The 24110-nt window shown below is 32.8% G+C and overlaps 1 protein-coding gene across 1 annotated transcript in view; it reads left to right on the top strand.

Annotated features, from left to right (window-relative positions):
- The window catches only part of LOC129223181 (uncharacterized), a 50250-nt gene that overhangs the window by 23242 nt on the left and 2898 nt on the right, over positions 1–24110 (top strand). The window contains exons 4-5 of the mRNA XM_054857747.1: positions 2586–2643; positions 5128–5185. Coding sequence (XP_054713722.1) covers positions 2586–2643; positions 5128–5185 — 116 coding nt within the window. The remainder of the gene's footprint in view (positions 1–2585; positions 2644–5127; positions 5186–24110) is intronic.

Raw genomic sequence — 24110 nt, 5'->3', positions numbered from 1 at the left:
AGATAACTGTATTTGTGTGTGTACGTTCTAAAAAGCAAAATTTGCATGAATTGAAAAACAATGCAACTAAATAGATCGAGAATGGTTATTTGTATATAGAAAATTTTAGTCTCGGCAAATATGAACCACAGAGACATACAGGTAGTCTTATCTTCTGTTTCTATAAGGCTGAAAAGAATGAAAACAAGAAGTTCTGTCTAGAACTATACGAGCCTACTTTCCCGTATACCCACCCATACTACATTCTAGTACCTAGTCAATATTCTCAAAAATAGCTAAAATCGCAAATTGTTTCAAACATATTTTTTAAATATTTTAAGCTAATTTCTAGGAATAAAATATTCCTCACTCATCTAAAAAAATTAGATGCGTAAAAAAAATAAATAAAAATAAAATAAATAAAATTAAATTTAAAAAAAGAACAAATAAAATAGCAGCACCATTTAAACAAAGCAGCTAATACACTTTTTTACATTAAAAAAAAAATCTTTGACAGCTTTCAAAATAAAAAAAAAATAATAATTCAAATTAATAAGCTCATTAAAATAAATACATCGTATAAAAAAAAATCGTTTCTTTTTCACCTGTAGCCAAAAATAATTATTTTTTAATGAATTAATGCACTTACCAAAATAAATAAAAACAATAAAATGTCAACTTAAAGAAATATTTTTCATTGCCAAAAAAAAATATAATAATAGTAATAATAATAATTGTCTGCGCATATCGTTATGTAGAAACATAAATGATTCCGAGTTTATTCCCCGAAAACTAAATACCTAAATTAAAACTTTAAGCGTGAAAATATAAAAAAGTCAGATCAACAATAATTATTTCACAGTTAAAACCATAGCTGCGGTGTCGGAGTCGGAGTCAATCTCATGTTGAGATAAAGGAGTCGGAGTCGAATATCCGAGATTCCGAGAATCGGACTGAGTCATATATTCTCCGTGTATAAATTTTTGCCAAAGCTGCGAAGTCAGAGTCGAAGTAGGAGAGTTGGAGTCCGACTAATTTTCGGGCATAAGAGTCGGAGTCGGAGTCAGATGCCCCAAAATTCTTGGAGACAGAGTCAGGAGTTTGTCTTCAAGAGCTATTTCCAACAAAATTTGTTTGAAGTAAATCCGCCTTCAAGTGGAATTCTACATTGACTTTCAGTTTCCCCGTACGCGCTAATGTTAAGGGATTTGAACTGTTCAAAATTGAACGGAAAATTGTTCAAATCAAAAAGATATTTTATATACAAGTTTTTTATCAAAAGCTTTTTCCTACAAAATTTATTTGAAGCAAATTCGCCTCACAGTTCGGAATTGCCTTCAATTTCCCCGTAGGCGCAAATGTTAAGTTTTTTGAACTGTTCAAAATTGAATCAAAAATAGTTCAAATCAAAAAGTGAAATATGGGAATGAGGTGTCTTTGCCGAGATCTTTCGATTAAAAAAAAGTTTGTTTGAATCGGATTATTCATTCAAAAGTTATTAGGGGGGGGACAGACAGACAGACCGACAGACCAACAGACATTTTTCCCCATCTCAATACCCTACTTTCCAATTTTTAATTTTTCGATATTTATTTAATTATTTTATTTATTTTTGACTTTTTTTTTTGTTTTTCGCGATATTTTTAAGATACATTAAGCCTTCTTTCATGCTTTTTTCTTCTTTTTCTGACTTTTACTGGGAAAGTAGGCTGATAAGACGAACTTGCTCCAAAAAACAAGCATTGTAAGGAAATTAATCGGAAACATAACTTACGATGCAGATATTAAACTGTCCGACATGTTTTATAAATAGTACAGTAAAATTAGACCAAAGAATGGCCAAACCCAAGCATCCAAAAAAAAAAAGTTTAAACCCGTTGCAAATTACTTCTTACCCTACCAGCAAGAAAGGGTAAAAAGTCCCAGCATTTTGCACGTCGGGTTTTGGGGGAAAGGGGAGGAGGACAAAATAACCATCATTTTTCTTTTTTTTAAATAATTTTGGTTACTTTAAAAAAAATTACTCAAAAATCACAGATACCACACATTTTAATAGTATAATAATAAACTCGAATAAGAAAAAATTCTAATTAACTGGAGAAAAAAAAAACAATCCGCGCAATTTTCAGTTGCAATCACATTTCTGACCAACACTGCATTAGGATCGCATGTACATGCATGTAACGTTTAAGAACTTGTATCTCCAACCTCCTCCTACACCCCGCTCACACTTTAAATTCTGTGTGCACTGATAGCGTGATTTTACTTTTTTGTTACAAAGGTTTTCCGCATACGTTTTTTAGATAAGTTTAAAATAAGAACGTGGAAGAAGGCTTAATTTTCAGTAAAAAAAATTGCTGAGAACAAAAAATAGTCTACGAATAAAATAACGAGTGCCATGTTTAAAAGCATTCATCCAGGGTTTCTTTGTTTATATACAGGATGCATCAAGGACAATGTGTACAGTTTGCTTCAGTAACTTTTAATAAACACACAAATCGCATCTCGAAATTGTTGAGCTGGACGTTCTCACGCATTTCTGATTTACATGTTTCTTTTTTTTTTTTTTTTAATGTGTTTCCTGTCTTATATTTTTTCTTCTCCAGCTCCTGTTAATGTAAGTGAATGCTCTATGTTAACAGAGCGCTACAACCAACCCTGCGAGTAAGTAATATGATAAGTTATTGGAAGTATTATATACGAGTAATGTTTGGTGAACAACAATGTCAGATTCATTTTCTCAATTTTTTAAGCTATGTGTTTCATTAAATCCCAAATATGAAACAGGTCCGTCATTTTTAAATTTTCCAGAGGGGCAAAGGGTACATACAGGCCCGTCATTTCAAAGTTTTCCAGGGGTTTCAAAGAGTGCACGGTCATTGATTTTTTTTTTTTTTTTTTTGTGGGAAAAAAAGATAAATACATGATAAAAAATATTTAATTGCATTATATTACGAAAATCCAGGGGTAAATAGCACCCCTTTCCCGCCATCTCCCAAACGACGGGTATGAGTACATCATCAATGCGTATAAAAAGGGAGGGGGGTCAAAATACATACGCAGATGAAGCAGTGGAAAGCAAAGGGATGTAAGTTGACATTTTCAAGTTTTAAGTAAAACAGGTTTAAAGTCGGCATGGCAGCGTTTAACAGGGCTACCAGCACCAACTCTTGCCCCAAATCAGAGGAGAAGTTATCCTCTGCCATTTGTACTGGAGATCTCCAAATTTTTAAATTTAGCAATCACATCCATTTGATTCTCACTGACTCAAATGTATTTTTATGTTATGTTCCTAAAATGACGGGCTTGCTATCAAGGTTTCTAAAAATGAAAACAAATTTTAATATTCTTCAACATAAATGTGTAAAGATGACTAAAAGAAAGTTTAAAACTAAATTAGAGCAAAGATATCTTGAACATATTATACCTCAAATATCAAACGTCAAAACTTAAAATAATCTAATCTCAAATTCTTTTTTTTTTTTTTTTCTTACAGTCACCATTGATTCCTACATATGTGACGCAATATACCTGTACTATTCTTGAAAAGCTATCTTTAATATCTTTAAAGTTACATCTTGTCTTCATAAAAATTACCATTATGGCAGTTTAGCGGTGAATGTAACACACCTGAGCAAGGGCGCCCAGGTGGGAGGTTAATATGACCTCCCCAAAAATTTCCTTATTCGGCAACTTTTGTCTAAATATTCAACAAATTTCAAGGAATAATTGCAATACTGCAATTACTAAATAAGCATAAAGATGGTATCTGCACTTTTCATCAAAATTGAGTTACGGTCTCCTGGTGCTTCTTTGTCACATATTTCACCAAAATACAATGTTTTATGGTCACTTTTCAATGGGAAATATTTTTAAAAAAATTCTGAAAAGTTGCATCCGAATCAAATACATGGAGGCGCCAAACTTTAAACGGCAATTTCTCATTTTAAACTCAGCTGCAGATACGACTTTTGAGCTTAGCACGGCAGTACGAGTATGTGTGTATTTTGTAAAATTATCTATGGTGAACGCATTTTTTCCTAAAGGATACAAATTTTATCCGCATAAACCGGAGATCTGAATTAACAAGATAATTAAAACGGATTAATAAGATCCAAATTATACTGTACTGCATTTTTTAGCACTTTAAATCATATAAAGTCCAATGCATTATATGATTTAAAGTGCATAATATATTGTAGTATGCTTGTTCTCCCCCAGAAGTTTCCGAGAATGTATCGTTTTCTGTTAAGTGCCGAATAAGTTGCTTGCGTTTAAATTGAAGAGTATAAATAACAATTCAAATTCAAGGCGCATGCGCAAAGATAAGATCAGCATCGGCAAAGAGTTGGTAAAAACTCTTATTAGCGAAACGAAAGCTGGCCTTAGTGACTGATCGGTAAAAACTCTTGCTTTGTGATCTGTCTGTGAGACTTGCGTTGTATGTTTGGACGCCACTCAAGTTTCCTGGGTGTTATTTTCTCCCTCAGTCAATAAAATATCTTGTTTGTAAATTTAAATAAATAAATAATTGGTATACGTATATTGGTTGCGAAAAAGCATGAAGTTGATAAACATTGAATAGAAGAATGATTGAAAGCAAAAGCTGAAAAGAAGACGAAAAACAAGAGTTTCTAGCGTGATTTTTTTTTTCTATACTATTATAGCAAAATTTCAAATAACTTAATCTAGTACTAATTTATTTTTGTACTTTCGATTTAAAACGAATAGAAAGAAATTATTACCTGATTATTTAATATATCTGGATGATTTAAATCACCGAAGTTAACTTGAAGTATAAGTGTACTTACAATTAAAAATGAGTACCCGTTCAAGAAAGTCAGATGAAAGCTTAATTTTTACTAACCTTTCAATCAACTTCTATGTAAGCACACAGAATATTCTGTTGTAACCTTAAGCGGAAATGAGTGAGAAATTAAGCTATAGTTACATTACCATGGTGTTACCTTCCACAATCAATGTGTACACTAGCTATATCAGTTAAGTTACTCCCAAGGCACTATGCTGCCATCGACTCGATAGAGTAAGTTTACACATTTTTTTTTTACAGTGCATGTATCTTTGATTCGTTATATTACTTGATTGTTATGTTTATTGGAAATGTTTTAAAGTATTTATTTTTTCCAGCTCCATAACTTATACTGTGTCGCGAAAAAGGAAAGCTGTGTACGTGTATGATGACGATGTAAGTACACGTTGATTCTTGCACTATATATACTAGTTATATTGCATGTTATTGCTACCGCAGTTTTTCTCATCTTCAGGCCCGTCATTTAAAGAGATCAGGGAGTGTCAGTTGCCCCCGCAAACTGGCTTTGGAAAATTAATGCATTTGCCGTATTTTCCTGTGTATCATCTGCGGCGGCAAATAATCTGCATGTCTAAAATCGACCCGAAGAAAAAAAAAATCTTTGTATAATCCGCGGACAATACGATGTAAAAAAACGAAGTTTTGATTCAACATACAGTTTTACGAATACAAATTAACAAATTAAATCGTGAATAACTTTTAAGGTATTATCAAAATTAATCTAAAAAATAATGATTTCTTCTTGAAATCGTGATTAGTACGCTTTATTACTCAAAGACCAGGATTCAGGACAAAGGAGCAAACAGTCTAACCTTGTGCAAATGAAGGCTTCTTCTTTAACTGTATGCTTGCTTATTTTACATAGCCTGAAGCATGTAAGAGGAACATTCAAGCTATGTAAAATAAACAACCTGCAGGCAGCAAAATGGTCTCTATTGGTGGTTCCTGCTGCAAATATTGAGGTTCAATGCGTTGGCGTTGAGAAAAGAAAATGATGCACTTCTGTGTAATTTGCATGAAGTAGATACCCCTGAAAAAATTCGAAACGTCGGGCCTACTCATGCTGTTTCGCAACGGAATGTGAAGTACCGATTTAACGTAACGAAAAACAAAAAGAAAATTAATTAATTTGAATTCTGAAATTTTAAATTCAAATTATATTTTTCGCAATCACGAACTGCGACAGGACCCTATTCATTGGAGTTATTGTTTCTAGAAACGGCTCCTGTCCCCCCCAAGCTTGCCTCTCCTCCTATGCGGTTACGTGTGCATAGTTATGTGTGTAAGTGTGTAGGCTATAGGCTTGTGTGTGTGCGTAGACCTGTGTGTGTGCACGTAGGCATGTATGAGTGTATTATGTGTGTGAAGTCGTGTGTGTGGGAGCGTGCGTGTGTAGTACATGGACGCCTCCGACCAGGAGAAACGGATTGCTCAGGACCGGAGCAGCCGCGTGGCCTGCACCACTGGCCGGTGAGCGGTGGTGCGGCTGAGGCCCCTGGTCCAAGCTGAAAAAGGAACCAGACGCCAAAGACTGTCAAGTGATAACAATAAGCAATCGTGATTGCTCAAAAAAAAAAAAAAAAGCAACAAGAAAGATTGGCTGTCGCTTCCGCCATTTTGGACCAAAGCGTGTGTATGCACGATTGTCTTTTTTTGCATGGCACCCATCCCGAAGTTAAATACATGGAAGGGGAAAATTTCTCAATTCACCGATTGCAACTCCAGATATTACCGACTCATAAAATACGTGAATGGAGCTCCCCGAACTTAAATGCTTGATAAGGCGGTGATTCTCGATTTAGCTTTTACTTAATGATAACGCAAAAAATATATGTATATTTGAATTTAAACTTATTGAAATCAAATTATGTTTTTCACAATCACGAGTTGCGATAGGATTACACTCGTTAGGTTTATTGTTTTTACAAACGGCTCCTCCCCCCCCCCGGAATCGACTTTATTCATACCCGACCGCCCGACCCTCTCGGCATCCAGCACACAACAAAGTTCCACAACATGTCCCTTTTTTTTTATAAGATCCCCCCCCCCACCATGCATGATTTTGCAACACTGTATCTCAAAGCATTGAAAAGAAAGTGCTAAAAGCGAAACTATTTCGAAGATTAAAGCTCCAGGTTTACAAATGCAGAAGCATTATTAAACTATCATTCAACTTTTTTTTTCCTTCGAAGTTTGCCGCGGATCTTCTAACATAGCACAGTCACCACCCCAAGGTGCCCGCAGACCACAGTTTTGAGCAGCCGTAGGAACATTGAACTCTGGGTTGTTTTCTCTTTTCTCTCTATAGTAAATAAAAGTAAGGTTTCAAAGAAATTCTGGAAGGAAGTCTGTGGCGGACCTGCGAGACCCCATAGCAATTACAGCCTTGAAATTTTTTTAAAGCTCAAATTTAGCGTAAATTGCTTATTAAAGGGCTGAAAAATTACTTGCACATATATCGTTGGAAAGGGTAGAATTTTCCGTGTTCTACCCATTTTGTTTCAATGCTCTAACTTAAATATGGCGGGAGTAATTTGCGTCTTTAGCTCGAACTTTTTTAGGCTAAGCTAAAATTTAGGCACTACTTTCTTCCTTAAATCTATCAGTAAAAAGCGAAGGAATAGTCCCACAGTTTTCCTTTTGACACCACTGGAAAGAGCGGATTTTTTTACTCCAGATCTAACTCGACCTATGGTCGAAAAACTTATCGCTTCTATCTCCAAAGGGAAAAAAAAGTTACAAGCCTTTAACTCCCCCCCCCCCCAGTTCGAAAAATTTTCATCTCCATTAAAATTATTGATGTTTTATTTGGCGTTGCCTTATAGTTACGTCTTTTCGATTCGCTTGATTCTTCTTTAATAGGGTAAGGGGGGGTAAATATTTTTCGCATTTCAATTTAAAAGTCCTGTAATTTAATTCTTCTTTGTATAGTCATGTGAATTTCAGCTGTGAGAATTATTCTTTAATATTTTATCCAATTTTACGCACTTTCTAAGTTATTTGTTTTTACTCTGTACACCTTCATACTGCAGTTCGAAAATAATGTTTGCAGCAATACGTTTATTTATTCTTCATAAATGTATTTATCATAGTTTCTTGTTGAAGGAATGCTTAAAAAACTATTTTGAAAAATATTTTTTCCCGCCGATTAATCGGCAAAATTTGGCCGATCATAAATAATGGACAAAGTGGCAGATTAATCGGTGCATCCCTATTTTGTACCATCCAAATTTTGCAGTTATATCAATACACAATTTTCCCGTGCTTTTACGAAATATAAAAACGAAAAAAAAAATTTTTTTTTCGTTACACCGTATTGTCAGGGCCGATCCTAGCAGGTGTGCAGAGTGTGCACCGCACAAGGGCGGCCAAAGCGAGGGGCGGCCGCAGACCGCATCATATAGTTCTTTTAATTAAGCAAAATTCCTCAAGAATTCCTCAAAAGATAACTTATAAGTCAAATAAATGTGCGGAATTTTAAATGTTCAATTATCAAAGTAAGTGCCGATTTCCCGACATCATAGCATAGTTTTAAGAAAAATAGATTGTTAGGGAACATTGTGTTGGTTCATTGTCCATTAATATCTACTCTTTACACACATGCTTCATTTAGTTGCAAAATTTATGACAGAACCGGTAATCAGGCATGGATACAGGGGGGGGAGGAGATGAGGGAAATGCCCCCCCCCCCATAAGCATGAAAGGGTACCTTCTAAAAAGAGCACTCAAGGCCCAGGGCGGCCTCTAATGTTTACCCCCCAAGCTTTTATAGACCTAAACAATGAAGACATATTTTATTTATTAAAAAGAAGCTCTACTGATTAGATACTCTCGCAAGCATTTCAAACAACAAACTCTGTTTTCAACAGTCGCGGCTGAGTGGAGAGACAGTGGAAAATTGCGACTCCCCTGAGAGTCAAACATATATGAATGAACTAAAATTTTGTAATTTTCCCTCTTTACAGCATTTTTTTCGAATTAAAATCACGAATGAACTGCCCGGTTTCAGATCAGGGCTCTTGCTTTGGGTAGTAAATTTAAACGTAGCTCCAAAACGAAGATCCAAACGAATGCAGTGACCTGCTTGACGAAACTAAAGAAGGCTTAAAATGGCGTTTTTAGGACTTTAATTTCGGAAAATTTTGCTGTTTGAACCGCGATCTTAAGGACCTACTTAAATCTCTGAAAACGATGGCTTTAAAATAGAAAATGTGTTTTCATTTGGACAGGCCTTCTTAATGTCATCAAAAATTGCTTAATGACATTTTTCGTATTTCTTTTTCGAAATTTTTGCGATGGAGGGCCCCAAAATCCATTCCCAAACATTACTACCAAAGATAGTCTCAATTAGCGTCTTTAAAGAGGTCCCTAATCCCACCTCCTCAGTTTGAAATTGACTTCAGATTCAAAAAACAGTTCGTGAGGGCACACTGAACCCCCGCCCGCTCTTTGTTCCATCGTTATCAAACAATGCCTAAAATGCGATTTTGGGACTTCAATTTATAAAACACTCTAGAGGAGAACTGCCTGGCTTATACGTAACTTTTCACGGCGCTAGGGCATATACTCATCAATCGTCGAAGTGAGGTGGACAAAAGTCTATAGTTGTGTTTTTCAGATATTAATATCGAAAAATATCCCAAAAAGATCCGCCGAAAGCTTCCCAGTTTTATTAACGTCACCAAAGATAGCATAAAATTGCGCTTTTCGAAATATCCGCCTGGGAACCCCAAAACCCTTCCTTCCCAAAAATAGCCTAAAATGAATTAGTTCCGAAAAATATTTCGGTTCGGAATTTTTTCACGTTTCCCCTATCGTTTTCAAATATAGCCAAAAATGGGTTTTTGAAACAATAGTGCCGACAGATTACCGGAGGAAAGCTGCCAGATCACCTACCGTCACCAACGGCAGCCTAAATTTGCGTTTTAAACTTCAATTTCGAAAACTTTCAATGGGAGATGTTGAATCTCCCTCCCTCTAGCAATGTCAACAAAGATAACCCAAAACTGCTTGTTTAAAACTTCAGTATCGGAAAATTTTCTGGAAGAGCGCCGATCTTTCCTAAGATGCGGTCACAAAAAATAGCTTCGAATTGATTTCAATTTTGAAAGAATTTTAGGGGAGAACTCCAACATTATTTTTCCCCTGAAGTCTCGAATAAGTTCCTAAAATAGCGATATTTGACGTCAATTTCGAAAATTTCTCCATGCACCTTGAATATACACGATATACAATTATTAAATTTTTGCGGGGAAAGCAGGATAAGGGGTCATTGTTTTAAGCTATTTAAGTCTCAGGCTAACTTGGAAATCAGGAAAAACTATAGCTTACCGGAAGAGGCGGTAATGAGCAAGTGAGTAGATAGCTTTAAGAGGGCCATTGATCTTCATTGGGGACTAATTAATTGACTAGGATCAGCCTACCTGGGCCCAGAGCCTGTTGCTGGTCGTCATATTTGTATTTGTATTTGACTCTTTTCTCCTTGTAACCAAACATAACCAAAGGTTACTAATACTATTTTTCGTACGCCAATTTCGATAATTTTCTTGGAGCAATCCCCCCTTCCTGATTCCCCCTCCTCCGTCCTTTCTCTGATGTCACCGAAGACAGACTATAAAATGCGTTTTTACGACAAGTAAATTTTGGTATTTATTACTTTCTTCAACGATATAAATTGTACCTAAGAAGTTTCTTACTATGAAACTTTTCTTCCTTTTTATAAGTTCATCATTCTTGTTTTTTTTTTTTTTTTTTAAATTAGTACTTCATACAGAAATTTGAAGAAATATTTATATGGACGTCAAAGATTAGTCAAAATATGCAAATTACTCTAGAGGGCCGGCACATTAGGTCTTTGCACACGGGCGGCCGACACTTTAGGATCGGCCCTGCGTATTGTATGAACGTATTTATGTATGTGCAATACATACTACAGGGTGATCCAAAAGTCAGGATCAACTTTAAAAATGAATAATAATAATTTGAAAACGAATAGATACAACGGTTTGCACTTAACGAATCGAAAAGAAGACGAGTTTTGTGTGGCAACAATAAAGAAATAGTTCTGTTTTTGACTAACAGATGGCGCTATATCTTTCTATTTCTCCATGATTACACCTTAATTAAACGGGCTTGACAGATACAGATACAGATCGGGAGAGTTCACTGTGCCAGAACCAAGGTTCTTTTACGCGGTCTGAATGAGAGAAATAAACAGTAGTCGAGCTGGCGTGAAGGGGCGGTGTGAGGGAGGACGACGGGCTTGACCTGCGGCCGTACCCAGGGTCTTTAGAAGAGGAGACTATGGTTGGACTAGAGTCCCTATATGAAAACGTAGTTTTCAGAGTTGCGACAACAGCTACGCTCGGAAAGCGCAACCGGTTACAGGAGAAAGATAGGGTTGCTGCCGAGCTGCAAGATTGGCTCCTTGTTCGCCTTCGAGTTTCATTACAAAAAAATAGTCACAAGCGGGAGCGGGAAGAGTGGCTGAAACGGGTTCTGAAGGATGTAAGCACGCGGATTCGAAAATGCATGCTGTCAATAAATGAAACGCTCGATTTTGATTCAAACATTAGAAAAAGACAAAATGGCCCTGTGTTAGCAGAATTAAAAGCAGATTTTTTCTTTAACCTTATTCTCTTTAATACGATTAATTTTAAATTAATCAAAAGATTCTGAGACAACGAAAATTATATTATAGTTTGAATTGATTCAAAATGAATGAAGGAATAAAAACTGATTAAGAAAATGAAAATAAATAAATAAGCAACAAATAACGAACATAAAAAATTGCTTGTTTTTGCTACATTAATTAAGTTTTATAAAGATTTTTGAACATAGAAATATTTCTTGAATTGATATCAAAAGCATTGCTTATTTATTTTTTTTTTCTATAAAAGGAAAAAAAATACAATTTTTTGATTTAAATGGAAAAGTTTAGCATTAGCTTAAAAATTCCGAAAGTAAATATATGCCTGGGATGTCCACCTACGGGGGGGGGGGGGGGGGCACCGATGTATATGCAAAGGAAAGTTTGAAAGAGTAATACTAGAAATATGCAGAAGCTTAAAACAAGGTATCCTATCCAGGCCCGGATCTATATATTTTGGGACTCCCTGCAACAAAATCTCTATAACCCCTCCCCAGAGGCCATCAGTGTGCATTTGTAACATTAAATAAGTCTTAGTGCTAGGTTTTTTTTCAATTTTTTTTTCTTCAATTTCATGGGCCGTTGGACCCCTTAAGTCCTGGGACACCCCACACTGCGGGGATCCTATCTCGCTCCCCCCCCCCCACTCCAAAAAAAAAATTAAGAACCTCTGAATATTTCAATGGTTTAGTGGGTACACCTAGTTAATAGATTAATTTGTATTAAAGTTGAATACGAAATTATATTAATCAGAGGTCATTTTTATTTGAAACTAGATGCAGATAGAAATATTCAGAAATGAATTGGGAAGTTAAGGGAGGGGGCGTGTATTTTGACATATATTTTTTTAACATTCGTATATGCATAAGAAACAGATGTCTCCTTTGTTTTATATTTATTTCTTGAAAGTACACTATCTATTATTTAAAATTTTCAACAACATTTTTATACCAAAACAATACTAGAATGAAAGGTAGTTAGGTAGTAGACAATTTTTTAATGAAACAAAATTAAAACAATTCAGAGCACCAAAAAAGGACTTGTACTTATTTTGAATTTTTATGAGGAAACAAAAACTAAAAATTAAAAACAATTTAGCATGAGGCAAACTCATTTATTTCATGCTAAGTTTTCAGATCAATAGCATGATCTTATAGTTGTTATCTTGTTGTTGTTGTAAACAACATAGATCTCTGTTGTTCAATTTATTTTTTGGTGTTATTGTATCTATAAACTTTATTTAAAACACAAAATTTCCAGCATTTTCATCCGAAAAAGAAAACATTAGTTTAATTAAAAACTTCAGTCACTAATGGGCTAATCTTCAAAAAGTGCAACTTTGCTGTCACATGCCTTTTACAGTTAAAACTAAGGAATAGATTATTAGTTTTTTAATTTCAGCAAAAATATATCCATTTAAATCTGCCGACAGTTTTTTTTTTTTTTTTTTTTTTTTTTGTAATAATTTTTATTTATTTATTTTTGGGAGTTTGCAGCATGTGAATTCTTACCTCCATGTATTAGAATTTAATTAATTCAAAATAAATGAAGTGATAAAAAAAGGTAAGAAAATGAAAATAAATAAATGAATGACAGATAATGCACGTTAGAAATTGCTTGTTTTTGTTTCGGAAAGGCAAGCGTTATAAAGAGTTTTAAATCTAAAAATATTTCCTGTAACCATCTAAAAAGCAATATTACTAATAAAAATGGTTTGCTATTAAAAAAATTGCATGTTTAAGTTTACCCTGTACAATTTTTTGATTTAAATGTGATTAAGTTAAACATTAAATTAAAAATCTGAAAGGTAAATATGCAAAGGAAAATTTGAAAGCTTAATACTAGAAATAGGTAGATGGTTAAAACGAGGTAACCCCCCCCCCCCAAAAAAAAAAAAAAAGAAAGAAAAAATACCAAGAACCTCTAAATATTTTAGTGGTTCAGTAGGTAATCATGGTTAAAATATTAATTTGAATAAAATTTAAAATTATTACTTTAATTTGATGTAGATAGAAATATTCAGAAATAAAATGAGGAGTTGAGGGGGTGTAATTTTAAACATTACTTATTTTCAACTCATATGAATAAGAAACAAATGTATCTATTGTTATTTATTTATTTCTCTGCATCATACATCTATTACTTAAATTTTGAACAATATTTTCACATCAAAACAATATTACAAAGAAAAAATCATTCACAGCACCAGTAGAGGACTTGTACTTATTTTCAATTTTTGTGGAAAAGCAATGTTTACATTTAATTTTGACAGATATTTTAAATACAACTTAGCATGAAGAAAACTCATTAATTCCATACTAAGTCTTCAGGTCATTACCACATAAAAATTACAACCAAAGTATCTAATGTTCAATTTATTTTTTGATGTTGTTACATCTGTAAACTTTATTACAAATATAGAATTTCTAACATTCTTACACACACACAAAAAAAAAAAAAAAAAAGAGAGAAAACAAAGACATTTTTCTCAATGAGGCAATTAAAATCAAATTCGGGGTACCAAAACAGAATTTGTAGTTTTTATAGATTTTGGGGCAAACTATTATTGTCAATAACTGCTTAAGTAACAAAATAAGCAAAGATTAATCTTTGTGTTTTCTGAAATGCAACGTAACTTTAAAATATTCACATGTTCAAAATGTGGTTATTATTATCAAATTTTTAAAAATTCTTTACACCAAAGTATCATTTCCTAAAACTAACAACTATGGACAAAACACAAGTTTAATCAAAAATTTCAGTCATTTATAAGCATAGAAAAATAAAGAAAATAAATTTTGTTATAGGCTTTACTCCCATCTACTCAATCAGGGAGTTTCGAGTAGACAGGGCAAAATATACTGATGCTTGTAATTTATTTTCTCTTATACTATTCGTGAAGTGAATTTTTATGAAAAAAAAACTTCCTTGATTGAAATAAATTGAATTTTTTGTTCAGATTTTTTCATATAGATTGTTATTCCATTCATTACCCCATATCATGGATGGATGAACATGACGTATGTTCTAATATCCTGAAAAATGCTCCCAGAACTCAGTCAGAAACAGAACAGGTGCACTGACAGTCAAAAGTGGACTAAGATAACAGTTGCTACCAATCCCTTCCAAAATTGGAGCTATTTGCAGTTATTCAAATTCTGTCCTGTAGTTTAAGTGGGGAGAAAAATCTCTTTTTGAGAGGGGGGAGGTTCTGGATAATTACAGGAACAGAATAAGGAGAAATGAACTGTTTATTTAATGCTGAAATAAGGTATAACAATAAACAAACCTAAATACATCTTTCATAATTTTATGTATATCTAAATTTTTTAGCCTTGCTTTAAATACCAAAAAATTTATTATAAATCTGAATTGAAAACAATATTTTTACATGACAAACAAGCATAAACCTAAAGAAAGCACTTGATTTACAAAACAAATTCAAAACTCTAAATTTAGAGAATCAAAACAGAACACCAGCTACTATTTCAAAATTTCTGTTGCAAAAGTATTGTTTGTTTAACCTCTTTACATTTCAATATTATTATACTAATGATTGATAATAAATTTGATAATAAGTGTAACAAATCAGAAATACAGCATTGTCTGTATGAAGAAGATCAAAATTTCATTTAATTACACTATTTAGCATTTAAACACAAAATTTTCGTTGGTTTGTATGTCGTTGTTGAAAATCCAAAGACCATTTCGGCAACAAATTTCCTGAAGTTTACAACATAACAAACATGAATGGCATATTATACATGGAAATTTATTATTTTTTTTTTAAACAACTTCATTAAAATTAGTTTTGATAAAGCTGTCAAGCTAAGAAAACTTCGAAAATGATTTCTGGACATCCTTGTAAACTTAATACTGGAGATCATTCTATTATACAACTTTTTAAGCAAACAGTACAATATTACCATGAGTTTTCTAGAACATCTGCATCAGGGCTACAATTCAATTAGTAGTTGAGCTTTCTTTAATTTGCAGAATATCTGGAAGAAACTTAAAAAACATTAAGGGCAAATAAATTTTAAAGCTGAAGTAAAACTCTTCAAATGTGCTAAATCATCAGTACGGCTGATGTTTTGAATTGGCAGGAATGTTTTTTAAAGTAGTTCATAAAATTATAAATGGAAAATAAATAAACACACTTTAATTGAAATAGAGCTGTATTTCAACTACTTTGCATTAAGTGTGTTGTAAAGTTTAATTTCAAATAACAGGGTGTTCTAAAAACACATGAAAAAGTAAAACACATATTACAGGGAATATTTTAATTCATCAATCTCTTTTGACTAGCATAGATTATGTTTTTCATTCATTTATGTACACAATATTATGTACATATTTTTTAGTGTGCATCATCTTTGCTCTTAAGAAGAGAAATCATCAGTTTATGATGACTAAAATAAGTAATGATTGTTCGTGATTCCAAATTTTATAGGAACCGTGAGAAAACTTGCTTGTTTATTCTGCATTTCACTTAGGAATATCCACAGCAAAATTGTAGGGGTAGGTGGGGTATGTTGGACAGTGGGGCACATTGTTCAAGTCCCAATTATTTTAATAATATTAATCTTTTTTATTTTATTTTCTGACCTACAAATAGCTCCTAAGGTCCTACAAATCCTATCACGAAATCACATGGCACAGTTATATTGAACAAATTCTTTTCCAGAAAGTGTTATTTCAGCAGTCCTGAGTAATTTTCAGAAAACTAAAAATTAATTTTTTTAATGGTTTTAGTCAAGATTGAGGAGAAAAAAAATTAAACTCCTGTCTTAAACTTTTACGTGAATGTCACTACCTCATGAAAGAGCTTACTTGTGCTTGTGATTGAAAAAATGTGTGTGCATACTGTAGAAACTATTTATAAACTGTTCTTGTTTGGCTTTAACATATAAATTTAAGTGAAGTAAAAATATAGAGAATGCAATATAACTGATGCTTAAATTTATTCTTTAAAATAAAGCCACATTTTTCAGTAAATTCATTTATCTATACCAGATATTTCAGCTGGTCACATGAATCAGTTTTGAAAGCCATATGTTTTCAAAATTGTCCATTTTCACCATCGTCTTAGAGCATTTGAATTCCCCTTTATTTCAATGTTCTATTTCCTGACAAAAGTATTGATTTTCTAAAGCCTTTAACAAATTAAGATAATCTCTGATAAATTGAATATTTTTTATTTATACATTTATTTTTATGAGTGGTTGAAATGAACTCAGATGCAATTGAATTACCTTTTGAGTGGGTGAGGCAAAATCAAGAACATGTAATAAATGAATATAAATAATGAAAGAAACATTACTTTTAAAGTGGATGCATTTATAATAATAATAATATAAGAGAAATAAACAACTCTGATTTAAGGAAGCAGTTACTAAAGACTTTATTTTGCATTGATTGAAAACATCGGATAAATATAAAAATATCTAATATATATCAAAATATCGGATATTTTCGAACCCTGATCTTTACGGATAATCTCAAAAACCCATTATGACAGCCTTTATTTTAAAATGCCACACTAGTTAAAATTTAACTCCACTTTATTTTGCATTGATTGAAAACATCGGATAAATATAAAAATATCTAATATATATCAAAATATCGGATATTTTCGAACCCTGATCTTTACGGATAATCTCAAAAACCCATTATGACAGCCTTTATTTTAAAATGCCACACTAGTTAAAATTTAACTCCACATTAATCGAGATAGGATTATTTAAAAATCATTTTTCCACCAAATATCGAAATTTTTACGAAATTGATGTGGGGTGAGACTTCATGTACTTTATTTTTCTGCTGATCTAGAAGAGTAGAATTCTTTTAAAGTTTGATTCCAAGAAACGGGTTGTGTCATAATGACACACGATAGATGCGAAACATGTTAATTGTTCATCAAACACTTTTGAATAGATTGTATTTCTTATTCATTTTCTTACATAAAATTATATACATGTGTTCACTTATAATGATCATCTTCTTCCTTCTTAAGAAGAGAAATGATCTGTTTACGATAACTAAAGTAAGTAATTACAAATGTACATATTGATCTCCGCGCTGCCTAAACGTAGTACATGCAACCATACAAAATGAGAAAGAAAGCGAGAAGAGCGGAAGGTCTCACTTTCCTCCAATATCTGAAGGCAAGCAAGCCACTATTTCCCTTCTAACCGACATTGCTTATCCCCACCACTTTTCATCACACAAAAATGTTGGATAGGGTCTGGTGGGGTAAAGTGGTCATAAAATCGTAGGTTTTCAACTTAGGTGGATAATAAAAATAATAAATTCTTCAAACACTTCAACTTTTTTTGTTGTTATTTTACATTACATTATTAAAGAACACGGTACATTGCATTTCAGAAAAAAAATATTGAATTTAATTAGTTTTATAACACTTTCATTTCCCTTTGTATTTATGACCACTTTACCCCATGGGATGGGGGAAAGTGGTCATAGCATGGGGGAAAGTGGTCATAGTTTTAAAAAACTGCAAAACCGTTACAAATAACAATAATTTTTGTATATTTCGGTTATTTTTATAGTTACAAGTATATGTACGAGTATATACGGGTATACACGAGTCTACTATACGTGTCGTGTAGACATGAGTAAACATGTTCATATATGAATAGATACATGTATACATCAGATGCATGCACATGCCTACTCAAGTATATACGTGTATACTCACGCATGTATACGTGATTACCTATAGGAGTGTATACGTGTCTACACGAGTATATACGTATCACGTGTATATGCGAGTAAAGCGTAGAAAAGAACATCATATGCGTGTTTTGCGGTTGTATCTCGAGTATATGCGTGCATACCTGAGTATATACGTGTACAGTCGACGTATATACGCATATATAAGTGTACATACATACTTATACGAGTATACACGAGTTGATTTGTGGATATATCCAGTGCGTGTTTGTACGTGTCTACTCATGTAAATATATATGAAAGCACGAGTATATTCGTATGTTTACGTGTAAACACGATTATATACCTGTTAGACGTATATACGTGCATTTACGTGTATACACCAGTACATGTATCCACGTATATCCACGAGTATATCCGCTAATATACATGTATGCTTACAGAATGAATCCAAGATTTTTTGCAAAATCTAAGTGGTGTGAAAGGGGAGGATAAGAAGCAAAGAATCATAAGGAACTTATGGTCGCTGACGCGCTACATGCACAAAAGGTCAGAAACTGACGTTAGCAAAACAGGTCACAAATTTGTTACACAAAGATGATTTTATTCGACATTTTAGTTTTTAAGACATATTTAGAGCAGTTGTTAAAAGTTACGGCCTGTAGTAGTTCTAATACACGCATCGCAACGAAGGTGCAGCGACTGATGAAAGTTTTTCAAAAGTCTCGTAATTGCAACAGAGTGATTGCGATGCATGTATTACAGCTGCCGGCCGCACATTTCATCAATAACTTTAAAATTTTATTAAAACCTAAAATGTTGTGTAAAACTGTCTTTGTGTAATAAATTTGTGACATGTTTTGCATCCATCAGTTTCTGGCTTTGCGTGCATGTAGCGCGTCAGCCTTGAGTTTGATTCTGGATGTTTCTTATGATTCTTGCTTCTTATCCTCCCGTCTAACACCTTTTAATAATTTGACCAAGAGTTCAGACTCACCCTCTATACATGTATATCATATGCTTGTATGCAAGTGTCTACTCGAGTACGTATGCGTATATACGTGTCTCCCTAAGTATATAATTGTTCGTATATATACGAGTATATAAGCGGGAATATACGTGTATAGTCGAATGTATATCTGTATAGATAAAAAATACTTGCAGGTACCCAAATACGTGTTTATTGGTGCATTTATGTGAATACGTATATATATACGTGCTTACACGAGTATATGCGTATACATACGCATATACTCGTATATTTAACCCTGTTTATTGTAAAAACAATACATATTAAGTGAAATTAAGATTTAATTTATATCTGCCTTATACTTAAAGATTTAGTGACTTTAGAAGAACAATATTCGTTAAGCCTAATATTATGACCACTTTACCCCATCTTACTTAAATTGTTCTAACAAATTATTCAAAATAGATTCAGCTAAATGCTAATGAGTAAGAGTTCTTGAGACATGTAGGAAGCTTCCTGTACAGTCAAACTGTTCATAATTCTAACAAATAAAATTTCCCAAGAAAGTTAAAAAAGGTGTTTAGATTTTAAGAATTTTCATATTTACACAAAATATTTTTTTTTTACCAAATAAAATTTTGCCAGTTGTAAAATTTTGTATTCAAAATATAGTTTATAAATGCACTACCCTAAAATAAAATTTTCACATTTATTCGAACATTAATTTCCAAGCTATAGCCATTTATTTGAATTATGACCACTTTACCCCATTGACCACTTTCCCCCACCAGACCCTATAACTTCAAAGCCCTTGCATATAAAGTTTCACTTAAAAAATCTTTGATTCAGCATTTTACTATAAAAGTATTGATATTTCAACTCGCAAAACTTTAAATGTACCTAATTTCTGACAAACAAGAGCTTTGTGGCTGGGAGGACTTTTACAATCTCAAAAAGCCATGATAACAGTTCTCACCTCAAAGGTTATTCAAAACTTGTTAAAACTTAACTATGTATCAATCATGGCATAATTATTTAAAAATCATTTTCTCAATAAAAATAGAAATTTTTACGAACCTGAAGTGGGTTGATAGCATGCACTTGATTCTTCAGGTGATAAAGAAATAGCAGGTAAAGGAAATAACAAGGCAACCTAAAAATTAGTAAACCCTAATTAGAGCATAATAAAACGTACCAACCCACTACTTGAACCGAACTTAGAACACCTCAGTTTTCTGTTTATGATGGAACACACAGCGACTGGCATGCTTGTTGAATAAAAAAGAGTAAATTACCAAAATAACCAAAACTACCTACAATTCATTAAATTTTTAATAAAATAATACATTTTAAATTGGCTCGCTCAACCTAAAAAATAGATAAAAACTGTACTGTGTGTCAAGCAAGTGTTGCACTTCATATCCACCTCAAACGCTTTGGCAAATTCATGTGGACACATTAATTTCATAATCGAACTGACATTTTTTTAAACAAATTTTAACTAATAAACATTTAGCAGAATATCATAACAAAACGTTTCCATAAATCAAAATGTTATTAAAAGATACTGCCAGCAAGCACTGAAAGTCCTATAATTTATAAGCATTTTATTTCCTCTGCATCTCCTTTCAAAAAACAAAAATTTGACACTGTAAATACTTACGTTGCATAATGAGAAGATTTAACTTGGAGTTTTATTGCTTGAAGGAACATTAAAAAAGATACATTAGTCAATTTTTGTCTAAGAAATGATCAGGAAAAATAAAAACCTTAACATTAAAACATAAGTTAAAACGGGTTTTAATATCAAGTCACATTCATTCAAAATAAAAATTTCCGCAGCATAAGCATTTATAATACAAATCACAAGTTAAGATCTCTTCGCATCACAAGTGTATGTTTTGTTTACTTCCACTCGTCGCCAAGCACGAAATTGATCGCGCCAAACCGAATACAGAGAACTATCGTTAAAAAAATTTAATTTACACAATTTAAACATTTTCCTTGTCTTAAAGTGTTGTTTTTCAATAACGTTGTGATTGGAATCATCGATTTAACAGAAAAAATAACTATAAAAGACCCAAAAAAAGTGTCAGGATGGAATTTTAGCACACCGGAACACATGTTCTTGATATAATTACGCGATAGTTAAAGAAATAGGAATGGACTCACTCAAGTAAAGCTACACACGTATAATTTGAACATTGTAGAACAGTAATATGAGCATTAAAATCTTGGACTCACCTTTAATTTTTCAGATTCTGGGTTTTTCTACAGCACTGTCATACGCTCCATGTTAATCCTACGGGAGAAGAAGAAACCTCGCCTCAGGCGGTCTTCGACCAATAGGAAAATGATACCGCGTTGTCGCAACTCTGAAAACTACGTTTTCATATAGGGACTCTAGGTTGGACCATCTCCCGAAACAGGTTGTGGGGAAATGAAATTGGTGACGTAGCTCTGGAAGCACTCGCGGAGCACTTTAAGACGATTTCAATAGGAAATGGTTGCTTCGCTCCTATTTTTGGACATAAAAGCATAATTTGGAAAAAAAAATAAAAAAAATAAGTCTTCGTGTCTTAATTTACCTTTTTTGATACTAGTGTCTCACCCATATTTTACGAGAATTATTTTGAATTCGAATAAAACGGAAAAACAAAACTTGATCATGAGTGATTTCAAACGATAATTATTATGAAACTAAACCAAGTTTGACTACAACTTAAAATAATTTTATTAGAAGAAAATGGTAATCTATTTGAGTCATTAAATTCGTAAACTACTACAAAAAATCTTTTCGTGATTTGAAAGAGAAATTACTGTTATTCATTTACTTTAAAGTTTATCTTCAAAAAATAGTAGAAGAGAGAAAGAATCATGATTAATATTAATAATATAATAAATTAATATTAATTCTAAGAAGTAAAAAACGAATTTTTCAATGAATAATGATTGAATTTAATAATATATAGCAACTATATTAGTTCAAAATAGTTATATATTTACATTTATAAAATATATACAACAACATAGAGGGAAAAATACAAATACTCAGAAACTGATTACCACATGGTAATACTTCATTTATACGTCTTTTATGAAAAAAATTAAATATCTCATGAAGCATTTTTAAAGCAATTACTGTTATTACAAGCAGATATTTCCCAAGTACTGTTACTCGTGTATAATGGAAAGATTTTGTAACTATGTTGATTCAAAATGCAAATAGCTGTGTACATAAATGACTACAATAAATATATATATTAAAATATTATTTTTGCAGAATATTAAAATAATTATAGAGGAATAAGTACGGAATATCAGAAGCTGGTTGATACATAACGTTTCTTTAATAGCCCCCCCCCCCCAAAAAAAAAAAAAAAAAAAAATTATCCGATGAAATATTTTTAAGACCAAACCTTTACTTTAAACTGATATTTCCAAGAATTATTGGCTGTGACTTGTCAAATGGATACCACTGATGAACATTCAAAGTATGATCAACTATGTAATTACTGATGTTTATGATTCAAATAAATGAAATAAGCTGCAATAAATACATATACTGAAATAATTGCATTTGTAGAATATATGCGCAACTCTAGATGGAAAAATATGCGTTATACGAAACTGAACATCAAAGATATGCACCGCCAACCCTTTCATGTTTTCGACTTGATGCTCAATTGAAGAAATTTCGAACTTATGTTAAGCAATTTTTGTTAAATATTTTGCTTCTTGTGTACAGGTAAGTTTGTTTCATAAGAAGATTTTAAACTCGAAAAAAAAAAAAAAAAATAAAGAATAACCACTCAGGTACGCAACTATAAAACGGAAATAATTATGAAGCGATACGAATTAATACGAATTGAAATTAAAAGATGCACAAGTCATCAAATATATGCAGATCTTTTATTAATCTCCAATTAATTTACATTCTTAAATAATTTCATTCAATAAACATCACTAATTATGAAATAACAAAAAAAATGCATAACATTTTGAATTCATAGGTAATTTTTAAAAAACCACTCTGAAATCCATAACTATTCATGGGCAAACAGGATTCCCCAAGATAGAACCAACCTTGACTCCCAAAGGTTTAAAAAAAAAAAAAAAAAAACCCTCGAAAGCCCACAGGTTTAAGGGGGGGGGGGACACCCCTAAAGCGCACAGGTTTCAGTCCGTAAAAAATTAAGTAAAATAAAATAAATAAACCGAAGGTACACAGGTTCAAGGGATGAAAGAAAAACTGAGATTAGGTTTGAGGAAGCAAGAAAAAAAAAGAAAAAGAAGAGGCTCAGGATTGAAGGGGTGCAAAAAAAAAAAAAAAAAAGAAAAGAAAAAAAAAGAAAAAAAAAAAGAATGAATGAATGAAAAAAAACGAAGTCACACACAAATTTGAGGGTGCAAAAAAGAAAATAACAATAACGAAGGTGCATTGAGGGCGCATCGGCCGGCGGGCCCGTCCACCCCTATCACTGTCTGACCCATTTTTTTCCAATTATACCAAAACCTATGTTGCAGCTGCTCTTAATTTTAGTCATTAGTTATCTTATTTTTGCTTCTGTGTTTTAAATTCATTATAAACTACACCCCCCCCTCACCGAACGAAAAAGGGAAAACAATATAGGAAGGAATACAAAGAATTAAAGAATTTATTTCAAAGCACTGGGATAGTTTTTGAAAAATAATTTAAATGAAGTATGAAAAATTGCCCTCCCACCTTCTAATGTTGGATTCTTGAGGAAAAGGTTGCTAAACCCAATCAGCGAGAGCCGACAGATGAAGTAAACAAAGGGGGCCTGTTTCTTGGAAATGTCATGCCCAGGGCACGGGCAAAGGGAGCCCGTGCGATAAACAGTGCGAGCAGAAAAATTAAAATTGAAGATGCAAACCAGTATTGAGCTATGGAAATACCCAAGTCAGAGTGCTTCCAGGATGACGTCAGAGACGGCCGTTCCACCCCTCCTTTAGCCACGAAGCGG

This window comes from Uloborus diversus, chromosome 5, assembly GCF_026930045.1.
Source record: "Uloborus diversus isolate 005 chromosome 5, Udiv.v.3.1, whole genome shotgun sequence".
In the NCBI taxonomy this organism is placed as follows: domain Eukaryota; kingdom Metazoa; phylum Arthropoda; class Arachnida; order Araneae; family Uloboridae; genus Uloborus; species Uloborus diversus.
This window is presented reverse-complemented; position numbering and strand designations above follow the sequence as displayed.